Source organism: Mustelus asterias, unplaced genomic scaffold (assembly GCF_964213995.1).
Source record: "Mustelus asterias unplaced genomic scaffold, sMusAst1.hap1.1 HAP1_SCAFFOLD_644, whole genome shotgun sequence".
NCBI classification, from domain to species: Eukaryota; Metazoa; Chordata; class Chondrichthyes; order Carcharhiniformes; family Triakidae; genus Mustelus; species Mustelus asterias.
Genome location: NW_027590593.1, coordinates 41,583 through 65,247, shown reverse-complemented (window position 1 = coordinate 65,247; position 23,665 = coordinate 41,583). Strand labels below are relative to the sequence as shown.

Below are 23,665 nucleotides of genomic sequence, written 5' to 3'. Positions count from 1 at the left end.
TTTAGTATGCTCAAAAGTAGTCAGCACGGTTTTGTCAAAGGCAAATCGTGCCTTACCAGCCTGGTGGAGTTCTTTGAAAATGTGACTAAACACATTGATGAAGGAAAAGCGGTAGATGTGGTTTACATGGACTTCAGCAAGGCATTTGATAAGGTCCCCCATGCAAGACTTCTCGAGAAAGTGAGAGGGCATGGGATCCAAGGGGCTGTTGCCTTGTGGATTCAGAACTGGCTTGCCTGCAGAAGGCAGAGAGCGGTTGTAGACGGGTCTTTTTCTGAATGGAGTCGGTCACCAGTGGAGTGCCCCAGGGATCTGTTCTGGGACCGTTGCTGTTTGTCATTTTCATAAATGACCTGGATGAGGAAGTGGAGGGATGGGTAGGTAAGTTTGCCGACAACACGAAGGTTGCTGGTGTTGTGGATAGGTTGGAGGGATGTCAGAAGCTGCAGCATGACATAGATAGGATGCAAGACTGGGCGGAGAAGTGGCAGTTGGACTTCAACCCAAATGAATGTGTAGTGGTCCATTTTGGTAGGTCAAATGGGATGAAGGAGTATAATATCAAGGGTAAGACTCTTTGCAGTGCAGAGGATCAGAAGGACCTTGGGGTCGGGGTCCATAGGACTCTTAAATCGGCCTCGCAGGTAGAGGAGGTGGGTAAGGCGGCGTATGGTGTGCTGGCCTTCATCAATCGAGGGATTGAGTTTAGGAGTCGGGAGATAATGCTGCAGCTTTATAAGACCCTCGTCAGACCCCACTTGGAGTACTGTGCTCAGTTCTGGTCACCTCATTACAGGAGGGATGTGGAAATGATTGAAAGGGTGCAGAGAAGATTTACAAGGATGTTGCCTGGATTGGTTGGCATGCCTTATGAGGATAGGTTGAGGGAGCTTGGTCTTTTCTCCTTGGAGAGACGAAGGATGAGAGGTGACCTGATAGAGGGGATAGAGGTGTACAAGATGTTGCGAAGTATATATCGGGTGGATTATGGGAGGCTTTTTCCCAGGGCTGAAATGGCTGCAACGAGAGGACACAGGTTTAAGGTGCTGGGGAGTAGGTACGGAGGAGATATCAGGGGTAAGTCTTTCACTCTGAGGGTGGTGGGTGAGTGGAATCGGCTGCCATCAGTGGTGGTGGAGGCAAACTCAATAGGGTCTTTTAAGAGACTTCTGGATGAGTACATGGGACTTAATAGGATTGAGGGTTATAGGTAAGCTTATATATAAGCCTAGGTAGGTCGGGACATGACCAGCGCAACTTGTGGGCCGAAGGGCCTGTTTGTGCTGTATTTTTTCTATGTTCTATGTTCTAAGCAAGGCAATGGAGCAGGGGCTGTAAAATGGGATTAGAATAGGCAGGCGCCTGATGGCTGGTGCAGACACGATGGGCCGAAGGGCATCGAGCTGTTCTATAAAACTCTAACTTTCTGACTATGACTTGTTTCCTACTGCACAGTTAGTTAAAAGAGAGCTGCAAAGTTAAATCTGACTCTTGCTGAAATCTCAGCCTGATCTGGATAGCCCATATGAAGCAGCAGTATGCTGGAAAGACTGATTCTCAGTCCCACCCATCAAAGAATGTCAGATGAAGCAGGAACTGATTGCTGTAGTACTGTGGTGGGCTCAGATACTGATTTGTAACTGGTTTTACTATTATGATTAATTCTTTGATCACTTTTCTGCCTTCCAGCTTGCCTATTCTTCAGAGTTAGGAGCTCTGGAAGGAAAAAAATGACAAATGATTGCTGAGGCAGATGCTACCTTGAAAGAAGGACAAGTGCAGGGAGCTGGTTCCAACACACAGCAGGTAGGGTGTGACTCACAAAGCACAGCGATACTACCAGATCATTAGATCCATAATAAATGGGAAAATAAAATTACAGACTATTTTACACTTCAGAGAAAGCTGAAAGAAAGGACAAATGAAACGCAAAGGCTCTCATTTACACAGGAAATATTGAAGCCAAATGAATCTGTAATGGACACAATAGAGAAATACAAAGTAACCGTGTAGGATTATTCCTGCTTTCATACACAGTACCATGTCTGAGAGATCCAGAATGTAAATAATATTTATATACAGTAGCAGAGACATATATGAATCAGGCACACATGCACCTGGGTAATGACTGATGAATGTGGAACTAATGTAGAACTAAACTCACACTCACCTCCAGGCACTGAAAGTTTCACAATGTAACATTCACCTGTAATGTTGGAGACTTCAACGCATAATAGATCACAACATTGTATTTGATTCCATGGGCTAACAGGTACTTAACTCATCTCAATCTCAGACACTGTATCATAGAGAAAACTATACATAATGTACAGACCTTTCACATACAGCACACGGACTGACAGGTACAGAAGTAAACCAGCTTTCAGATTTATTAACAGAGAATGGCAGGAAGAGAAAATAGGCCATACTGGTGTACAGGACAAGATAGTGAATATAAACCACACTCCCATTCCAATGGAGGGCCTAACATTTGCAGAATTAAGGCCATAACAACACAGCTGCAATAGATGACACTCACACCCTTAAGTTGAAGTGATAAAAATAGAGAGCCACGCTAACAGTGTCCCAAGGACTGAAGATCACAATTACAGAAAGGTACAGATTGATAACAACATTCACATAGGATAAGAGACTGAAAAAAACTTGATCTCTCATTCATTGTGATTGGAGACTGAGTGCTGCAGAGTGAATCCTATATGTGCACAAAGTACCAAACTGACAGATAGAGATAAATCATACAATCACAAAAACATAAATGAGTGTGACAGATACAGAACACATCTCATGCATGTGCATCTCAATGAGCTAGAACATACAGCGTGAATCCTTTAGTTGCAGTCATCCCAGCGACAATCTAATATTGAATTGTACTCATGTACACATACCAGAAAATGACAGAAAAGAAAGTAGCCGATATTGAAGGAGACAAAACCTCACAAACGAACTCAAAGAATGATGAAAATTCATCCCACAACCACATGTATAGAATGACTTATGAACCAGTGATGAACAGATGCAGATCAAATGTATTTCACAAACCGATCACTTACCAGACTGATTATATTTGTTCTTTGAACAGAGAAAGGTGAGCAATTTGTCCTGCACTAGTCATCTTAGAACCACCTCCTTGCACCATGCTGTCTGCGAAAGGTACAGTCATGTTCGAGATAGGTGGGAAGAGTGAATATTTTACTCCAATGACAATGAAGGAATGGTGATAGAATTTCAAGTCATAGTGGTCTTTGAATTGGAGTTGAACTTGCATGTGGTGTGATTTCCATGTACCAACTGTCCATGATCTTCTATGGTGTGGAGATGCCGGTGTTGGACTGAGGTGGTCACAGTAAGAAGTCTCACAACACCAGGTTAAAGTCCAGCAGGTTTATTTTAAGCTTCATTAGAGTATCATGATTGGCACAGACTTGGAGTGCCGTAGGAGCTGTTCCTGTTCTGTACATTTATTTTTATTGTCAGAGGATTTGAGTGTAGGAATAGGGATGTTTTACTGCAATTGTATAGGTTGGTGAGGCCATACCTGAAATGTTGTGTGCAGTTTTGATGTCCTTATCTGACGGAGGAAGCTCTTTGCTGCAGTGGGACTGCAGCGCAGGTTGAGCAGGCTGATTCCTGTGATAGCAGGTCTGTCATATGAGGAGTGATTAAGTTAGTTAGGATTATATCACTAGAGTTCAGAAGGGTGAGAGGGGATCTCATAGAAGCTTATAACATTTTCACAGAATTAGACAGGGTAGATTCAGAGAGAATGTACCCAATGGTGCAGGTGTCCAGAATTAGTGATCACAGTGGACGGTTAAGGGGGAAGCCTTTTAGAACTGAGTAGAGGAGAAATTTCCTCACCCGAACAGTGGCGAAGGTGTGGAATGCACTACCATAGGCAGTAGTTGAGGCCAAGACATTGTATGGTTTTAAGAAGATAGAGATATAGCTCTTGGGGCTAAATAGATCAAGGGATATGGGGGAGAAGGTGGGTTCACAAGATTGAATTTGATGATCATAATGAATGGCAGAGTGGGCTCGAAGAGCCAACAGGCCTGCTCCTGCTTCTATTTTCTATGTTTCTATGGGACCCTTGTTATTGTTTGTTTGAAATATATATAATGTGTAGAAATAATGACCAACACTGGGTGTACGGGGCACAACTTCAAGATGTAGCGACACGGTGGCATAGTGGTTCGCACTGCTGCCTCACAGTGCCAGGAACCTGTGTTCAATTCTCGGCTTGGGTGACTGTCTGTGCGGAGTCTGCACGTTCTCCCTGTGTCTGCGTGGTTTTCTTCCGGGTGCTCCAGATTCCTCCCACAGTCTGAAAGACATGGTGGTTAGGTGCATTAGCCATGCTAACTTCTCCCTCAGTGTACCAGAACAGGCACCGGAGTGTGACGACAAGGGGACTTTCACAGTAACTTCATTGCAGTGTTAATGTAAGCCTACTTGTGACACTAAACTTCAGATGATAGGAAAATTGTAAGCTAAGTGAACTGTGAGGGGATTAGTGTATTACTGCGAGGATGTAGGCACGTTGGAAGAATGGGAAGACAGTTGACAGATGAAGTTCAAAGCAAAAGCATGTTAAGTCTTTCATTTTGGTAGGAAGGACTTGGAGGAAAAGTATAAAATACAGGATGCAATGCAAACGTGGGTGCAGATGCAAAGGGACCTCCATGGATGTATCTGTAAGTCATTGAAGGTGGCAGGGCAGGTTGAAAGAGAGAATAAAGCATACTGCATCTCGGGCTTTGTTAATAGGGGCATAGAGTACAAGAACAATGGAGCTTTGTTCAATTTGCACAAGTCACTTGTTATGCCTCAGCAGGAATGTAGGGTCCAGTTCAGTGCACCCTACATTCGAAAGGATGTGACGACATTGGAGTGATTGCGGGAAGGATTCACAAGACTGGTTCCAGGGGTGAGGATCAACAGTTATATCAAGAAATTGGAGAAGTTGGAACTGTCTTCCCATGAGAAATGATGGCTGAGAGGAGCATTCATTGAGGAAAATGAGATTCTGGTGAAGATATTGTGGCACAGTGTTCAGGGAGAGGTTAATAACATTTCCTGGGCTTTATTAATAGAGGCGTTGCGTACAGCAGCACAGAGCTTATGGTCAATTTGTAGGATCACCAGTTCAGCCTCCGCTGTGTCCATTTCTGGGATCCACATTTCAGGAAGAAGATGAAGGCATCAGAGACAGAGTGCAGAAAGATCCTGCAGAAAGGGTCCAGGGGTGAGGAACTTCATTATGAAGATAGATTGGAGAAGTTGTTTTCCTTACAGAAGAGAAGGTTGAGAAGAGATTTGATGGATGTCTTAAAAATATTGAGGAATCTGAGCAACATGGAGAGGGATGAACAGCTCCCACTCCTGAAAGGATTGAGAATGAGAGGGTACAGATTGAATGTAAATAGTAAAACAAGCAAAGGTTGTATGAGGAGAAGCTTTCTTTGGCAGCGAGTTGTTAGGGCTTGCAATGCATGGTCTGAGTATGTTGGAGACAGGTTCAATCAAATCATTTGAAAGTGACTCAGACTGATATCCAAAATGGAAGAACGTACATGGTCAGGGGAGAATGTTGGGGGTGGGAGGAATCCAGGTGACTTGCTCATATTGAAAGCCAGTGTAGTCATGATGGGCCAAATGGCCTCCTGTTGCACCATAACAGATGTGTCCTTTTGCCTGAGATCAAGTGTCTGATCAAACCAAAGATGGGGTGCAATGAGTTATCTTGTCAGCTTGGATCTTGTTTGTCTCTCCTCTGGGAAACATGGATTGGATCCAATTCAATTTGAATTTGGTTTTGAAGCAAATGTTAGCCAATCAGAGCAGAAACCCCAGGTATATTATAAAGCCAGATGAGACCCAAACAATTATTCTATTCTGGCATCAATTTGAGGAAAGGATGCTTTTGCTCCAGGAGTAATTCCACAGACAAAACAAGCTTTATCCATGACGTCGTTTGAGTATAACTTGAACAAAATGAAACAGTTTGACTCTTAATCATTGACAAATCTTTGAATGAAACAATCCTTAACCTGTAACTCAGTTCCAATTGAGCAATAAAAGCAAATTACTGTGGATGCTGCAATCTGAAATTGAAACTTTGAAAAAGGTCATCTGGACTCGTAATGTCAGCACTTTTCTCTCCTTCCAGATGTTGCCAGACCTGCTGGGATTTTCCAGCATTTTCTCTTTTGGTTTCCAATTAAGCAATATTTCTCCTGTAGATTTAAAATCCGCTTAATATAGTTTACACGTCCAGGCAAACTTGCTTAACCTTTGTTCACAGCTTTGGAGGTTCCAGAGAGAGTTGCTTCGAGGCTGTTAACTTTATCAGGCCTTTCCAGCAGCTGAACTCAGACAGCTGTTTTTCTCAGTGCAAACCTAGCTCCTCCCTTTTCTCGTATCACATGACTAAATGACCCTGCAGACTAAGCCCACCTTTCCATTACATTAATCAAAAAACACCACAAGGTCCTCTTCGTTGATAAACAAGCTCATTCAGTCTCCAGCTAAATAAGGATTTACATGATGAAAAGGTGTACTTATCCTGCTTTCCAGCATCTGCTGTATTCCTTTCGTAGCAAAACACTGAATGATAAAGCAGTCCCTCTTAAACATAAAATATATTGGTAGCGAACTATTATCACACAAGGAAGGGATATGATTTCGTCCTGTCCACACTGAGTATTGGCTTTGTAACTTTAAGAATGGAATTTTTTTAAAAAAGCAATTCTGTGAACTTAAATCAAGCATAAAATTGAAGAAGTCAAAACTTCCTTACAAGAAGTGACGGCGGAGAGGAGATTAGATAGAGGCTCTCAAACCCCTGAGGGGCATGGGCTGAGTTCATTTGGAGAAATTACACCCCGCATGACATAATCAGGCAGGTGGGAACACGGAACTGAAATGACTGCTTGTCAATGTGAAAGAAAAAATCTTTTGATGCAGGGGATGGTTACAGACTGCAATGCCCCGCTCGAGAGTATTATGGAGGCTGGTTCAAAGAAAGAGTTCACATTTGGAATAAGCTGTTCTGTGAAGAGAAAGATTGTGCAATGTTCCTAAGGGAAGGCAGGAGAACGGGGACTGAGTGAGTTGCAAATCCGGAGACAGTATAGACAGGATGAGTCGAATGGCCCACTGCACTGCCAAACCTCTGTCATTCTGACATTGTGGCTGTGACGAGCAGTGAATCTGATTGGCTATCGAAAGTAACCAATCAGTGACAGATAGAACATTGCGATTTGACATCATTGTGAATCAGCCAATGGGGAAAGTTGTCCTCCCCGATCCTTCATTTGCATTGGGCCGCGTCTGAGTCGATAAATACTGAGTTCTGGGGCCCGCTCCAGTTATTGCTTTTCTGAAATTGAAGGCGAGAATGGGTGAGGATAAGAAGCAGCAGCAAATTTCCAAGAAGGGCGGCAAGAAAGCCCTGAAGAAACCGACAACCAAGAGTGGCAAGAAGAAGAGGAGGTCCAGGAGGGAGAGTTACGGCATCTACATCTACAAAGTGATGAAGCAGGTTCACCCCGACACCGGCATCTCCTCCAAGGCCATGAGCATCATGAACTCGTTCGTTAACGACATCTTCGAGCGCATCGCGGGTGAGGCTTCACGCCTGGCCCATTACAACAAGCGCAGCACCATCAGCTCCCGGGAGATCCAGACCGCCGTGCGCCTGCTTCTGCCCGGGGAACTGGCGAAGCACGCCGTGTCGGAGGGGACAAAGGCGGTGACCAAATACACCAGCTCCAAGTAAAACTACATAATACACCGAAAAAAATAAACAACGGCTCTTTTAAGAGCCACCCACAACTTCTGTGAAGTAGCTAAACCCACTTTTAGTAATTAGTCAGAGGTTTGCAGCATAGACACAGGCCCTTCGGCCCAATTTGTCCATGCCGCCTTTTTTTTTAAACCCCTAAACTAATCCCAATTGCCCGCATTTGACCCATATCCCTCTACCCATCGTACCCATGTAACTCAATGCTTTTTAAAAGATAAAATTTTACCCGTCTCTACTACCTCTGGCAGCTTGTTCCAGACACTCGCCACCCTCTGTGTGGAAAAAATTGCCCCTCTGGACATTGTATCTCTCCCCTCTCACCTTAAATTATTTGATGTTTTATTGTAAATAATAATGCACTTTGAACTTTATTTTCTGATGTGTTTCAAACAGAATATTGTGAGTGATGCAGAATGAGTCCGCTGGATCTTCATGTTTTGTTTGTAAAATCCTTTCATTTACTGCTCAGTGACCCTGACTGCGCTCTGACATCCGCCTTTGATATCCGGGTTTGGAGAGAGCGCGAATAAATCCTTTCATTTAGTGGCTGCTCGGTGACCCTGGCTGAGCTATTGTGCTGGCTTTAGGCAGAGAGCGAATAGATCGCAAATACGTCCGTTTCTATGTGTTAGAGAATGCTCTCAATAGTCGATCAGTTTATTCAACATCAATCCTTTTGGTGTCGAAACTTCAATCCCACTGGCAACAAAGTGAAAACTCCGCTTTTGACAGTGAATTTGTAGCCTGTTACAAAATGAATACAATATTAGCCCATTTGCAGGAGGCGGTGAGAGACATTCTGCCGCCTGACCAGAGTGTTTTAAACAACTGCCAGCTCCAAGTAAAACTGTCCAATGCACTGAAAAAACACCCAAACCAACCAAACGGCTCTTTTAAGAGCCACCCACAACTTCTGTGAAGTAGCTAAACCCACATTTAGTAATTACTTGTCTGTTTTATTGTAAGAAAAACACTTTGAAACTGAGTCTTTGTTTGTTTCTAACAGTATTGTGAGTGATGCAGAATGAATCCGCTCGATCTTTGCATTTTTGTAAAGTCCCTTCATTTAGTGGCTGCTCGGTGACCTTGATATCCGGCTTTGGAGAGAGCGCAAAGTGAAAACTCCGCTTTTGACACTGAATTTGTAGCCTGTTACAAAATGGATACAATTTTTAGTCTATTTGCAGGAGGCGGTGAATGAGACATTCTGTCGCCTGACCAGAGTGTTTTAAACAACTGTCCGGTTAATGTTGATTAGACTGCGGATTGTAAAAATTAATTTGGAATTTGTGATAAAACGTAAACCAATAGAAAGAGGTAGGACGACATTATAAAACTTCGAGCTAATTCCACTTGTAACTTGTTCCTTAATTTACAAATATGTCGGCAGTTTACTTTAAAAGTTTAGATTCTGCCAGTTTGGCGCCTTTATTTTGGGCGTGAATGAAAACTCAGAACGCTGGATAAACTCAGCAAGTCTGGCAGCATCTGTGGAGTAAGAAGTCTCACAACACCAGGTTAAAGTCCAACAGGTTTATTTGGTAGCAAATACCATAAGCTTTCGGAGCACAGCTCCTTCGTCAGATGGAGTGGATATCTGTTCATCTGTGGAGACAGAATTAAGGATCCGGATTGGAATGACCCCTGTAAAGATCCCAAACATTAACCTCCATCGACGCTGCCAGAGCTGTTGGATTTTTCTAGCATTTTCTGATTTTAATTCTGACTTCCCGCAGAATGTTACTTGAATTAATTTTCGACTTCTGGGCAGTTAGTGAGAAATCCCACACGTGAAATCAAACTGCCCGATAAAGGGAAACTTTAGGTTAGGGAGAGAAATGGAGTGTATCTAATCTTGAACTGAAATCTGGATTATCTATCAACATATTTTTTACAATTGCTGCTGGAATTTTTCTGTGTATTTTGGCGCTCATTTAAAATTTGAAATAATGAATCGGTTGGAATCTGAGAATTTGGCGCCCTTACTTTCCGCCCTCAGTACCGTGGCCTTTCCCGATTGGTGCTTTAAACAGATATCTGATTGGTCATTGTAGAGAAGGTGTCATTAGGTTTTCCCCATAACCAATCAGCAATGTGTGCACCGCCATCCCTCCTCAAGCTATAAGAGAAGTGAATCTGGGCGGCTTTTCTCATTCTCTGTCAAAGTCTTTGTGAGATTGTGACGATGTCTGGAAGAGGAAAGACCAGTGGGAAAGCTCGGACTAAGCCCAAGTCGCGCTCTTCTCGGGCTGGACTGCAGTTCCCGGTGGGCCGTGTTCACAGGCTCCTGAGAAAGGGCAACTATGCGGAGCGTGTGGGTGCCGGAGCCCCGGTCTACCTGGCGGCTGTGCTGGAGTATCTGACGGCTGAAATCCTGGAGCTGGCCGGCAACGCGGCCCGGGACAACAAGAAGAGCCGCATCATCCCCAGACACCTCCAGCTGGCCGTGCGCAACGACGAGGAGCTCAACAAGCTGCTGGGAGGAGTGACCATCGCTCAGGGCGGGGTGCTGCCTAATATCCAGGCCGTGCTGCTGCCCAAGAAAACCTCTGCGGCACCGAAGACCAAGTGAAGCGACCACTCTGAAATCTAGCAACCCAAAGGCTCTTTTCAGAGCCACCCACTTTCTCTGTGAAAGAGTGTCCATCCACACAATTGTGTTTTTGTGAGATTTCCTTTGCAGCTTTCTGAATTTTCAGAGACGCTGCAGGGAATAGTCTCGAATTTAAGCTTCAAACAGGGATCATCCAGCAGCCTGAAGCGATTTATTTACAATGATTCAGAACCTTCACTGTATATACGAAAGGGCGGGTCACACAACATTGGTAATGAAATGAGTTTAAGTGAGAAACTAGTTTGCGTGTCGATGAGGGGGGGTCTTGACAAATACATGAATAGGATGAGAATAGAGGGATATGGTCCCCCGAGGGGTAGGGAGTTTTAGTTCAGTCAGGCAGCATAGTCGATGCAGGCTTGGAGGGCCGAAGGGCCTGGAACTTTCTTTGTTCTGAATATAATGCAGGTTATTAGGCGCGCCCAGTTTGTCTCATTGCCACACCCGTACAAATTTAGACCATGAAATGTGCGATTATCGCTTATATCAAACTAAACCATCATGATCTGAAAGCTTTGTCCATTACAATGGACATCCCACTGTATCATGGTCAGGGCTCTCAATGTGAGGATGTGGGCGGCTCTGAAAAGAGCCTTTGGGTTTTGCGAGAATTGGGTGAATTTGTTCAGCCGCCGAATCCATAGAGAGTGCGGCCCTGGCGTTTCAGAGCGTACACCACATCCATGGCGGTGACCGTCTTGCGCTTGGCGTGCTCGGTGTAGGTGACCGCATCCCTGATCACATTCTCCAGGAAAACCTTCAGCACCCCGCGGGTCTCCTCGTAGATCAAGCCCGAGATCCGCTTGACCCCGCCACGGCGAGCCAGGCGGCGGATGGCTGGCTTGGTGATGCCCTGGATGTTATCACGAAGCACTTTGCGGTGCCGCTTTGCTCCGCCTTTCCCCAGTCCTTTGCCTCCTTTTCCTCTGCCAGACATGATTCTTCTTCAGTCAAATCGCTGCTGAATGAGGGAGGAGCTGCTGCAGCTTCCTTTATTATACAGCTCGCCCCGACCTGACTGAGAAAGCGAGAGAGAGGGGCGGGGCGGGGAGGAGACTGAGAGACAGACAGAGCAGTGAAATGTCTTTCACCATCCAGCTCCTCCTCCTGCCGGCTCGAACCGACATTTTAGATTCAAATTCAAACAGAAGTGAAAAGAGCGCGCGGAACAAAACGTACAAACTGGAATATCAGATACAAGGTGGTTAGAACCCGGATCTATTCAATCCAGACCACAATAAGATAGAAGTCCAGATACAGTTTGAGGATGAACGCCATAGGCCTACAACCAGTGTCTTCAACTTAGGGCAATTATAATGGTATGAGGGAGGAGTTGGCTAAGGTGATCTGGGTAAACAAGCTAAGATACAGATTAGTAGATGAGCAGTATCAGATATTCAAACAGTTGGTCCAAAATGCTCAGCCGGAGTTTATCCCAATCAATAAGGGGGATTCAATGAGAACGAGACAAAATCCATGGTTTAACACAGGAGGAAGTTTAACAACACCAGGTTAAAGTCCAACAGGTTTATTTGGTAGCAAAAGCCACACAAGCTTTCGGAGCTCCAATCTGGACTTTAACCTGGTGTTGTTAAACTTCTTACTGTGTTTACCCCAGTCCAACGCCGGCATCTCCACATCATTAACACAGGAGGTCAAAGATAAAGAAAGTAGGATATACAAAGTAGCAAGCGATAGTGGTAGACCAGAGGACTGTCAAGTTTCTGGGATCCAGCAGCAAAACACAAAACAGCTCATAAAGAGGGAAAGAATGAAGTTTCGGAAAAAACTTACATGCAGAATTAAAACAAACAGTAAGAGTTTGTACAGATATATAAATCGGAAACGGGCAGCTCAGGTAAATGTGGAACTCCAACTGAATGAAGCTCGTGAATTGATATCAGCAAACAAAAAATGGTGGATTATGCGAAACATTTTTTTAATATCAGTCTTCACCTTGGAAGACATTGCAAATATCCCGAAGTTATCAAATTAAATAGTAGAACTTAGAAAAATCCCAATCACAAAGAATAGAGAATTAGAGAAAATCAAACGGCTAAATGTAGACAAGTCAGTACAGATATAGCTCTTGGGGCTAAAGGGATTAAGGGATATGGGGGAAGGTGGGATCAGGATATTGAATCTGATGATGTCATGATCAAAATGAATAGCAGAGCAGGCTCGAAGGGCCGAATGGCCTACTCCCGCTTCTATTTTCTATGTTTCTGAGTCACCAGGACCTGAGCTTCATGCTTGGGTGTGAATGGAAGTAGCTGTAGAGATAGTGGACCCAATGGTTGAAATTTTTCGTAACTCACTAAATTTTGGGAGACCAACACATACAAAAACAATTGAGGCAGAGACTATGGAGATGTCTGCATCCTTATTCAGAAAACAATAGAATATATATTGACATGTTCACATAAATCTTAATGATCGTCACTTAGAAATTGTGTTAAAACAACAATGCAGTCAATATTAAGAGTCATAACAAAGTAGAAATTCATCCTGAAATAGGACATTGCCTGTGACTCCCAATATAACAGAGAGTCCCAAATGCATACCACACCCGATGTGGCAAAGGGGGCACCAGGCCAAGCTAAAGAAATGGGTTTAATGAACATTAATGTGTGCTTGCGACTGGCGGAGCATGCACTGCACTTGTTCCCCTTGAGGGGAGATTTGCTAGAGCTGTACAAGATTAGGACAGGTTGACATTGAAAAAAGTTGTTCCCATTAAGTTTAATTGTTAGTGTCAGAAGTGTCTGCACTGTCAGAATTGTTAGTGTCAGAAGTGCACTGCAATGATGTTACTGTGAAAATCCCCTAGTTGCCACACTCCAACGCCTGTTCAGGTACACTGAGGGAGAATTTAGCACCTAACCAGCACGTCATTTGCACTGTGGGGGGAAACTGGAGCACCCAGAGGAAACACACGCAGACATGGGCAGAATGTGTAGACTCCGGACAGACAGTAGCCCAAACTGGGAATCGAACTGACTAACTACACCAGGGTGTTAGAAACAGTGTAAATCTGCCTTCCTACTGTTTCATCAAATATTCCCAGTTCAATCACAAAATGCGAGTTAAGCACAGATTAAAGTTCTCTTCCTGGATATGTACATACACATTAGGAGCAGGAGGAGGCCACTCGGCCTCTGGACCATACTCCACCGTTTAATAACGTCAATAGCTGATGTAACTTCAACCCCACATTCCTGCCATCCCCCGAGTAACCTCTGACCCCTTTGATAATAATGTATAATGACACACACACACATGACACACAAGAGACATGCGCACTCAGATGACATATATACACACACACACACACACACACAATCAATTTCTGTCCTGAACATACTGAATGATTGAGCTTCCATATCCCTCTGGATTGGAGAATTCCAAAGATTCACCACTCTCTGAGTGAAAAAATTCAACCTCACCTCAGTCTTCGATGCTTATTCCTAATTCTGAGGCTGTGTCCCAGACCATTACACCATAAGATATAGGAGCAGAATTAGGCCATTTGGCCCATCAAGTCTGCCATTCATTCATGCCTGATAAGTTTCTCAACACCATTCTCCCTCCTTTTCCCCATGAGCTTTGACCCCCTTACCAATCAAAAGCCTATCTATCTCTGTCTTAAGTATACTCAATGAACTGACCTCCACAGCCTTCAGTGGCAATGAATTCCACAGATTCACCACCCTCTGGCTGAAGAATTCCACTTCATCTCAGTCCCTTTATTCAGAGGCCGTGCCCTCAGATCCTAGTCTCTCCTATGAGTGGACGCATCTTCCCCACATCCACTCTATCCAGGCCTTTCAGTATTCTATAAGTTTCAATGAGGTCCCCCCTCATCCTTCTAAACAACATCAATGGTTCTAATTTGCTACCAAATAAACCTCTTGGACTTTAACCTGTGAGATATCTTACTGTGTTTACCCCAGTCCAACGCCGGCATCTCCACATCATGACTAGTTTCACCAGCCAGGGAAAACTTTGAAATTACATCTACCCTTTTATACCCTATAAGAATTTTGTACATTTCAGTGAAATTACCGTTTGTTCTGCATGGAGTTTTAGACCCATATAACACAGAAAAGTTCCTTTGATCCATCGAGTCTGCAATGACAATATGTACCACTAAAGTGGTGCTAATCCCTTTTTCCTGCACTTGCCCATATCCTTGAATGTTGTGATGTTTCAAGTGCTCATCCAAATATTTTTATAGGTTGTAAGGTTTCTGGCCTCCATTACATTCCCAGGCGGTGCATTCCAGATTCCAACCTCCCTCAGTGTGCAAGTTTTTTCTCAAATCCTCTCTGAATCTCCTGCCCCTTACCCTAAATCTATGCCCCCTCGTGACTGGCTGCTCAACCAAGGAGAACAGCTGCTTCCTACTCACCCTATCCATACCCCTCATAATCTTATACACATCAGTCATGTCCCCCTCAGTCTTCTCTGCTCTAACGAAAATAATCCAAACCCATTGAGTCCTTATAACTCAAATGCTCCATCCCAGGCAACATCCTGGTGAATTTCCTCTGTACCTCACCTTGAGTGCTATCACATTCTTATAGTTCTTTAGTGTGGCGACCAGAATTGCAAACAGTACTCCAGCTATGGCCTCACCAACGTCTGTACAACTCCAAACATTATCTCCTTGTTCTTACACTCTATGTCACGACTGATAAAAGAAAGTGTCCATATGCCTTCTTAACTATCCTATCCACGTGCTCCTATCCACGTGACTTCAGGGATTGGTGAATACTTACACCAAGATCCATCTTTTCTCTGAGATTCCCAGTGTCCTGCCATTCATTAAATACTCCCTCATCTTGTTATTTTTTCCAAAGTAAATCACCTCGCGCTGGTCAGGGTTAAATACCATCTGCCGCTGCTCTGCCCAACCCATCTATATCTTCCTGTAACCTATGACCGTCTTATTCACTATTAAGCACCCTACCAATCTTCATGTCATCTGCAAACTTGCTTATCTTTCTCCCAACATTTTCATCTATAATCATAGAAATCAAATCATAGAATCCCTACAGTGCAGAAGGAGGCCATTCGGCCCATCGAGTCTGCACCGACCACAATCCCACCCAGGCCCTATCCCCACATATTTACCCGCTAATCCCTCTAACCTACGCATCCCAGGACTCTAAGGGGCAATTTTTAACCTGGCCAATCAACCTAACCCGCACATCTTTGGACTGTGGGAGGAAACCGGAGCACCCGGAGGAAACCCACGCAGACACGAGGAGAATGTGCAAACTCCACACAGACAGTGACCCGAGCTGGGAATCGAACCCGGGACCCTGGAGCTGTGAAGCAGCAGTGCTAACCACTGTGCTACCGTGCCACCCTAATCATTTATGTATACAACAAACAGTAAGCGTCCCAGTACTGATCCTTGTTGTACACCACTGGACATCAACCTCCAGTTGCTCAAATAGCCTTCTACCACCACTCTTCATACCCTATTATTAAGCCAGTTCCAGATCCATCTCACCAAGTTTCCCCTAATTCTGTGTTCTTTAACCTTCTCAATCAGTCTCCCATGTGGGACATTGTCAAAGCTTTGCTAAAATCCATATCAACTACATCAACTGAACTTCCCTCACCCACACACTTGATCACATTTTTGAATAATTCTAACAAATTTGTTAGGCATGTCCTCCCTCTAACACAGCCATGCTGACCATCCCTAATCAACCTATGCCTTTCCAAGTGGATATTAATTCTCTCCTTCAGAATTTTCTCCAACAGTTTCCCTACCACTACTGTGAGTGAGACTCACTAGTCTGTAATTTCCTGGTTCATTGCCACCACCCTTCTTGAAAAGTGAAACCACATTAGCCATCCTTCAGTCCTCTGGCACTTCCCCCATGATGTGGAGATGCTGGCGTTGGACTGGGGTAAACACAGTAAGAAGTTTAACAACACCAGGTTAAAGTCCAACAGGTTTATTTGGTAGCAAAAGCCACACAAGCTTTCGGAGCTGCAAGCCCCTTCTTCAGGTGAGTGGGAATTCTGTTCACAAACAGAGCATATAAAGACACAACCTCAATTTACATGAATAATGGTTGGAATGCAAATACTTACAACTAATCAAGTCTTTAAGAAACAAAACAATGTGAGTGGAGAGAGCATCAAGACAGGCTAAAAAGATGTGTATTGTCTCCAGACAAGACAGCCAGTGAAACTCTGTGGGGGTTACAAATAGTGTGCCATGAACCCAATATCCCGGTTGAGGCCGTCCTCGTGTGTGCGGAACTTGGCTATCAGTTTCTGCTTACTTCCCCCATGGCCAGAAAGGAATTAAAAATTTGTGTCAAAGCCCCTGCAATTTCCTGCCTCACTTCCCACAGCAGCTTGGGATACAATTAATCCAGGTCTGGGGATTTGTCCCTTTTTAAGCCTGTCAGAGCCTCCAATACATCATCATTTCCTATGTCAAACTGTTCAAGTTCCTCAGCCCCTTTTCCTGAATTCTGTGCCTACATCCTCATTTTCCAGAGTTAAGACCAAAATGAAGTATTCATTTAACACCCTTCCAATGTCCTGTGGCTTCACACACACACATTTCCCTCTTAGTCTCTAACAGGCCCTACTCTTCCCTGGTTAACCTCTTCCCCTTAATGGATTTATAGAATATATTAGGATTTTCCCCAATCCTGTATGCCCCCTTTTTGCTCTTCTAATTACTTTCTTAAGTAATCTCATGCATTTCCAATATTTCTCCTGGTCTGCACCTGAATTGCTTGCTTTTGACTTGCTAAAAGCCTTTCTCTTCCTTCCTCATCCAGTCCTGAACTGTCCAAGGCATTCAGGGTTCCCTGAACCTATTATTCCTACATTTCCCCCTAAAGTGTACATGTTGGCTCTCTACTATCCCCTGTTCCCTTTCGAATGCCCCCCACTACTCTGCTATAGACTTTCCCGCAACGAGCAGTTTCCAGTCAACTTTGGCCAGATCCTGCCTTATTTTAATAAAATCTGCATTCCCCAAAACCAAAGCCATTTTTTGCAGGCCATCTTTCCCCTTGTCCATAACAAACTTAAACCGTACTGTGTTGTGGTCACTATTGCTGAAATGCTCCCCCACTGACACATTGAACACTTGTCTGCCTTCATTTCCCAGAACCAGATCCAGCACTGCTCCATTCCTTGTTGGGCCTTCCACATATTGGTGCAAAAAACTCCCCTGAACACATTTCAAGAAATCTGCCCCTCTCAGTCCTTAACACTATACGGGATTTTATAGCCTTGCTCATCCCAAAACCGTAAAATCCCGTCCAAGGTCAACGGACATTTCCATGGTCCGCCCCCCCTGCCTGTTCCAATTCCCGTGATGGGTGAGGCAGTAACATTCCAGCCTATGAATATCCCATTGGAAAAGTTGAAATCTCTACTATAATTACCAATTATTACCCTTACACACCTCAGTGAACTGTCTACATATCTGCTCCTCTATTTCCTGCTGACTCTTTGGTGGTCTATAATACACTCCCAGTAATATGGCTGCCACCTTAACATTCCTCAATTCTACCCAAAAAGCCTTGTTTGAAGGCCCTTCCAAGATATCATCTCTCTTTATTGCAGTAATTGACTCCTTAATTAATGGTGCTTCATGACTTTCCTTTGTACCCTCTCCTCTGTCTCACCTAAAGATCCTATACCCCGGAATGTTGAGTTGCCAGAGCTGCCCTTCCAACAACCATGTTTCTGTGATGACAACAATATCAAACTTCCATGTGTCAATCCACACCCTTAACTCATCAGTCTTATCTATTACTTGGCAAGGGTGGCACAGTGGCTAGCACTCACAGTGCCAGGGATGCAAGTTCAATTCCGGCCACAGGTCACTATCTGTGTGGAGTTTGCATTTTCTCCCTGTATCTGCATGGGTTTCCTCTTGGTGTTCCGGTTTGCTCCCACACTCCAAAGATGTGCAGGATAGGTTGATTGGCCATTGACCCTTATGTCAGGGAATTAGCAGGTTAAATTAGAGGTGGGTGGGATTGTGGTCGGTACAGACTTGATGGGCTGAATGGCCTCCTTCTGTACTGTAAGGATTCTATGATTACATTCCTAGAGATGGAGAGAGTGTAACAGAGCTAGTGGAGGATAGCAATAGAGGGTGAGGGAGTGGAAACGATCGAGGTGGAGAGTTTCAGGCTGTGTTCCTGCAAAGCTGAAATGCTCTTCCCTTGATTCTGAGAATGTGTCCCCTGCTTCTAGTCTCACCAGCCAGGGGAGATATCCAACCTACATCTACCCTCTTACACCCTGTAAGAATTTTGGACGTTTCAACAAGATCACCATTCATTCTTCGCAACTCTACAGAATATCACCAGGTTTCCTCAATCTTTCCTAATCAATCTGTCCATCCAGGACTTAGTCTGCTGAATCTCCATTCCGGGGTATAGGATCTTTAGGCAAGACAGAGGAGGGGATACAAAGGAAGGTCATGTAGCACTCCTTCGACAGCTTTGGAGATGGTTCAGAGGTTCACTAGATTGATTCCGGAGATGAGAGGTTTGTCTTATGAAGAGAGATTGGGGAGTTTAGGGTATACTCCCTGGAGTTTAGGAGAATGAAAGAAGATCTTATTGAGATGATAAGGGGGATTGACAAAGTACACATGGAGGGTAATCTACAACAAGAGGTCATCGTTTTGGGATAGCAGATTTAAAACACAGATGAGGAGGAATTACTTCTCTCAAAAGGCCATGGAATTCTCTCCCCCAGAATGCAGTGGATGCCGGAACATTGAGTAAATATATGGAAGAGATAGACAGATTTTTAATTAGTGAGGGTTTGAAGGGCTACCGTGAACAGGCAGGTAAGTGGAGCTGAGACCAAGATGAGATCGGGAATGATGGTATTCAATGGTGGAGCAGGTGGAGGGGCTGAATGGCCTCCTCTTGTGCCAAATCTATATGTCCATATGTCAGCTTTCTGTACAGAGGTTGGTGATCTCCGCTCGCTCTGAACCCTGCCTCAGGCCTTTCCGAATTCATCGCTTAATCCTTTCCATTGGGGTTCAATGGAGATGAGAGGGGGATGGGATCCGTTGTGAGGGAGGATCAGGGGGGCGATGGGGGTTTCGGTAAGTTCCTGTTCAAGGCCTGTGGAGGGGGCGTTGAAATCATGGGACCCCACACGATGTTTGAAGGTGTCTCAGCATTAGATGCACAGAGTTAGGGGTGGTGGGGGGACATTGTAGAATATTGGCTTTGTATGCTAATGTTAGTTCTCTCTCTCTCTCTCTGTCACACTCAATCTCTGTCACCCTCACTCTCTCTCTCTGGCACTCACTCTGTGTCTTCCTCTCTCTGCCTCCCTCTCACTGTGTGTCTTTCTCTCTCTGTGTCTCTCTCAGTCTCTCTGTCAGTATCTGTCTCTCCCTCGCTCTCTTTCTCTCTCTGTCTGTATCTCTCTCTCTCTCTTTCTTTCTTTCTTTCTCACTCTCTCTCTCTCTATCTCTCTCTCTGTTTCTCTCTGTCTCTCTCTTTCTGTCTCTGTTGGCATGGTGCCAGTTCCTTTGCTGTTGCATTGAACTCTCTGAATCTTCATTCACACAGCAATATAAAAACCCTTTGTGTGTGTGTGTGTGTATATGCGCGCGCGAGAGTGGGTGAGGGCATCACCCAACCGTACAATGGTATCATCTGTGTGGGTGACACCCGGGCCTTAAATCCAGGCCTGTAGCACATTCACTGGGAGCTGGCTAGCTGGAAGTAGGAGGGAGAGGCTGCAGGATCCAGGTCGCTCAGAGCTGGGAGGAGGGAGGCCTCGTCTGCATTACGATCCAGGTGCACGTTCCGCCCTGCGCCCGCTCGTCCTGGGATCCGAACACTGCCAGCCCAGCATTAAGTGCGGTGCCCACCATGGATAAGGCCATGGGCTATGCTCCCTCCCGCTGGGCGCAAGCACTTCATGGACTGCCCCACCTCAACCTGCGCCTCGAACCCGTCGACAGCATCTTCTCACCTCGTGAGTGGGAGTACCAGCAGGTGAGGTGCAGGGAGAAGTTAGATCGCTGGGTGTCCCAGTGCGAGTGGGTGAGGTACAACACAGTTGAAGAGCAAGGAAACATTCAGAGGGTCAGTACTGAGGGAGTGTTGCATTGTCAGAGGGTCAGTGCTGAGGGAGTACCGCACTGTCAGAGGGTCAGTACTGAGGAATTGCTGTACTGTCAGAGGGTCAGTCCTGAGGGAGTGCCGCACTGCTAGATGGTCTGTACTGAGGGAGTGCCGCACTGCTAGATGGTCTGTACTGAGGGAGTGCTGCACTGTCAGAAGGTCAGTACTGAGGGATTGCTGTACTGTCAGAGGGTCAGTGCTGAGGGAGTGCTGCACTGCCAGATGGTCTGTACTGAGGGAGTGCTGCACTGTCAGAGGGTCAGTACTGAGGGAGTGCCACACTGTCGGAGGGTCAGTGTTGAGGAAGTGCTGCACTGTCAGGGGGTCAGTACTGAGGAAGTGCTGCGCTGTCAGAGGGTCTGTACTGAGGGAGTGCTGCACTGTCAGAGGGTCAGTACTGAGTGAGTGCCGCACTGTCAGAGGGTCAGTACTGAGGGAGTGCCGCACTGTCAGAGGGTCAGTACTGAGGGAGTGCCGCACTGTCAGAGGGTCAGTACTGAGGGAGTGCTGCACTGTCAGAGGGTCAGTACTGAGGGAGTGCCGCACTGTCAGAGGGTCAGTACTGAGGGAGTGCTGCACTGTCAGAGTGTCAGTACTGAGGGAGTGCCGCACTGTCGGAGGGTCAGTGTTGAGGAAGTGCTGCACTGTCAGGGGGTCAGTACTGAGGAAGTGCTGCGCTGTCAGAGGGTCTGTACTGAGGGAGTGCTGCACTGTCAGAGGGTCAGTATTGAGGGAGTGCTGCACTGTCAGGGGGTCAGTACTGAGGGAGTGCCGCACTGTCAGAGGGTCAGTACTGAGGGAGTGCCGCACTGTCAGGGGGTCAGTACTGAGGGAGTGCCGCACTGTCATGGGGTCGGTACTGAGGGAGAGCCGCACTGTCAGGGGGTCGGTACTGAGGGAGAGCCGCACTGTCAGGGGGTCAGTACTGAGGGCGAGCCGCACTGTCAGGGGGTCAGTACTGAGGGAGTGCCGCACTGTCAGGGGGTCAGTACTGAGGGAGAGCCGCACTGTCAGGGGGTCAGTACTGAGGGCGTACCACATGTCAGAATTTCTGTGCCACATTTAGATACACGGATTCTTTGGGTGTTCCAGTTAGAATCTGATTGGGTTCGATTTTCACTCCTATACACACACACACACACACGCACACGCACATACACACACAGAGGTACACACACACAAATACACACACAGAAAGACAAACACAGAAAGACACACATGCATTCATACACACACTCACACATTAAGTCACACTGCACACATTCACACAATAAATCATAGACAGTGTAAAAGAGGCCCTTCGGCCCATCGAGTCTGCACTGAATGTGAGAAACCCCTGACCTCCCACCCAATCCCATCTGCCAGCACTTGGCCAATAGCCCTGAATGTTATGGCATGCCAAGTGCTCATCCAGGTAACTTTTCAAGCATGTGAGGCAACCCGCCTCTATCATCCTCCTAGGCAGCGCATTCCAGACCATCACCACCCTCTGAGTAAAAAAGCTTTTCCTCACATCCCCCTAAACCTCCTGCCCCTCACCTTGAACCTGTGTCCCCGTGTGATTGACCCTTCAACAAAGGGGAACAGTTGTTCCCTATCCACACTCTCCATGTCTCTCATAATTTTGCCCACCTCGATCAGGTCGCCCCTCAGTCTCCTCTGCTCCAGTGAAAATAAATCAAATCTATCCAACCTCTCCTCATAACTTAAATGTTCCATCCCAGGCAGCATCCTGGTGAATTTCCTCTGCAACCCCTCCAGAGCGATCACATCCTTCCTATAAAGTGGTGACCAGAACTGCACCCAGTGCTCTAGCTGTGGCCTCACCAAAGTTCTATACAACTCCATCATGACTTCCCTGCTTTGTAATCTATGCCTCGATTGATAAAGGTGAGTGTGCCATATGCCTTTTTCACCACCCTACTAACATGCCCTTCTGCCGTCGGAGATCTGTGGACAAACACGTCAAGGTCCCTTTGATCCACAGAACTTTCTACTGTCATGCCATTCATTGAATATTTCCTTGTCAAATTATTCCTTCCAAAGTGCATCACCTTACACTTTTCAGGGTTAAATTCCATCTGCCACTTACCTACCCATTTAACCATTCCGTCTATATATTCTTGTAATCCAAGACACTCCGCCTCACTGTCAAATCTTTGTGTCATCTGCAAATTTACTGATCCTACCCCCCACAGTCATCTATCCAATCGCAGGCACAGACACACACAATCACAGGTACACACTCTAACACACTCAATAAACACTACACACTGACTTATGCACACTGACTCTTTCACACACACTGACTCACACACACTCACCTGCACACACACAGACACACATACACACACACACTCACCTGTACACATACACACACACACTCACCTGTACACATACACACACACACATTCACCTGTACATGCACACACACACTCATCTGCACACACATACACACACACAATCTGCTCACACACACACACAGACACTCACCTGTATACACACATACACACACATACCTGTATACACGCACACACACACAAAACAAACCACTTGTGCAGTGAAATGCTTTACTAACATATCTCTCCCCATTGCTCTTCCCTCATCTCTCCCTCTCTTTCTGCTTCTCTCTCTCAATTTGTTTCTATCCCTCTGTCTCTTTGTTTGCCTTGCTCTCGCTATCTGTCCATCTCTCTGTCCATCTCTCACTCCCGCTCGGCCTCTCCCTCCCTCTCATTCGGAGTCTCCCTCTCTCTCACTCTCTCCATTCCCACCTCATCTGTTCCAACCCTCTCTATCTTTCAATCATCTCTCTTACCATCTCGTTCTCTATCTCCATATCTCTCTTTCCTTCTTACTCTCTCTGCCTGTCTGCATCTCTCTCTCTTTCTCTGTGCCTTTCAATCATTCTCTATCTTCCTCCCACTCTCTCCATTCCCCCACTCTTTCTCTCAACTTCTTTCTCCCCCGCATCTCTCTCCCCACTTCCTTTCTCACCCCATCTCTCTCAAACTCTCACACCCTGTCTCACTCTCTCTCTTTCTCTCTCTCGGTCTTTAACTC

General features: G+C 45.6%; 3 protein-coding genes across 3 annotated transcripts; 2 read left to right on the top strand and 1 right to left on the bottom strand.

Moving 5' to 3' along the window:
* Nucleotides 1–7,411: 7,411 nt before the first annotated feature.
* On the top strand, nt 7,412–7,801 carry LOC144487206 (late histone H2B.2.1-like). Its single transcript, XM_078205261.1, has one exon. It carries the CDS (start codon nt 7,421–7,423, stop codon nt 7,799–7,801), a length of 381 nt encoding a protein of 126 aa, XP_078061387.1. The 5' UTR covers nt 7,412–7,420.
* A 2,212-nt stretch (nt 7,802–10,013) lies between these two features.
* On the top strand, nt 10,014–10,467 carry LOC144487203 (histone H2A-like). Its single transcript, XM_078205258.1, has one exon. It carries the CDS (start codon nt 10,014–10,016, stop codon nt 10,398–10,400), a length of 387 nt encoding a protein of 128 aa, XP_078061384.1. The 3' UTR covers nt 10,401–10,467.
* A 553-nt stretch (nt 10,468–11,020) lies between these two features.
* Nucleotides 11,021–11,390, bottom strand: LOC144487202 (histone H4). The gene has a single exon (XM_078205257.1). It carries the CDS (start codon nt 11,377–11,379, stop codon nt 11,068–11,070), a length of 312 nt encoding a protein of 103 aa, XP_078061383.1. The 5' UTR covers nt 11,380–11,390; the 3' UTR covers nt 11,021–11,067.
* Nucleotides 11,391–23,665: the final 12,275 nt, after the last annotated feature.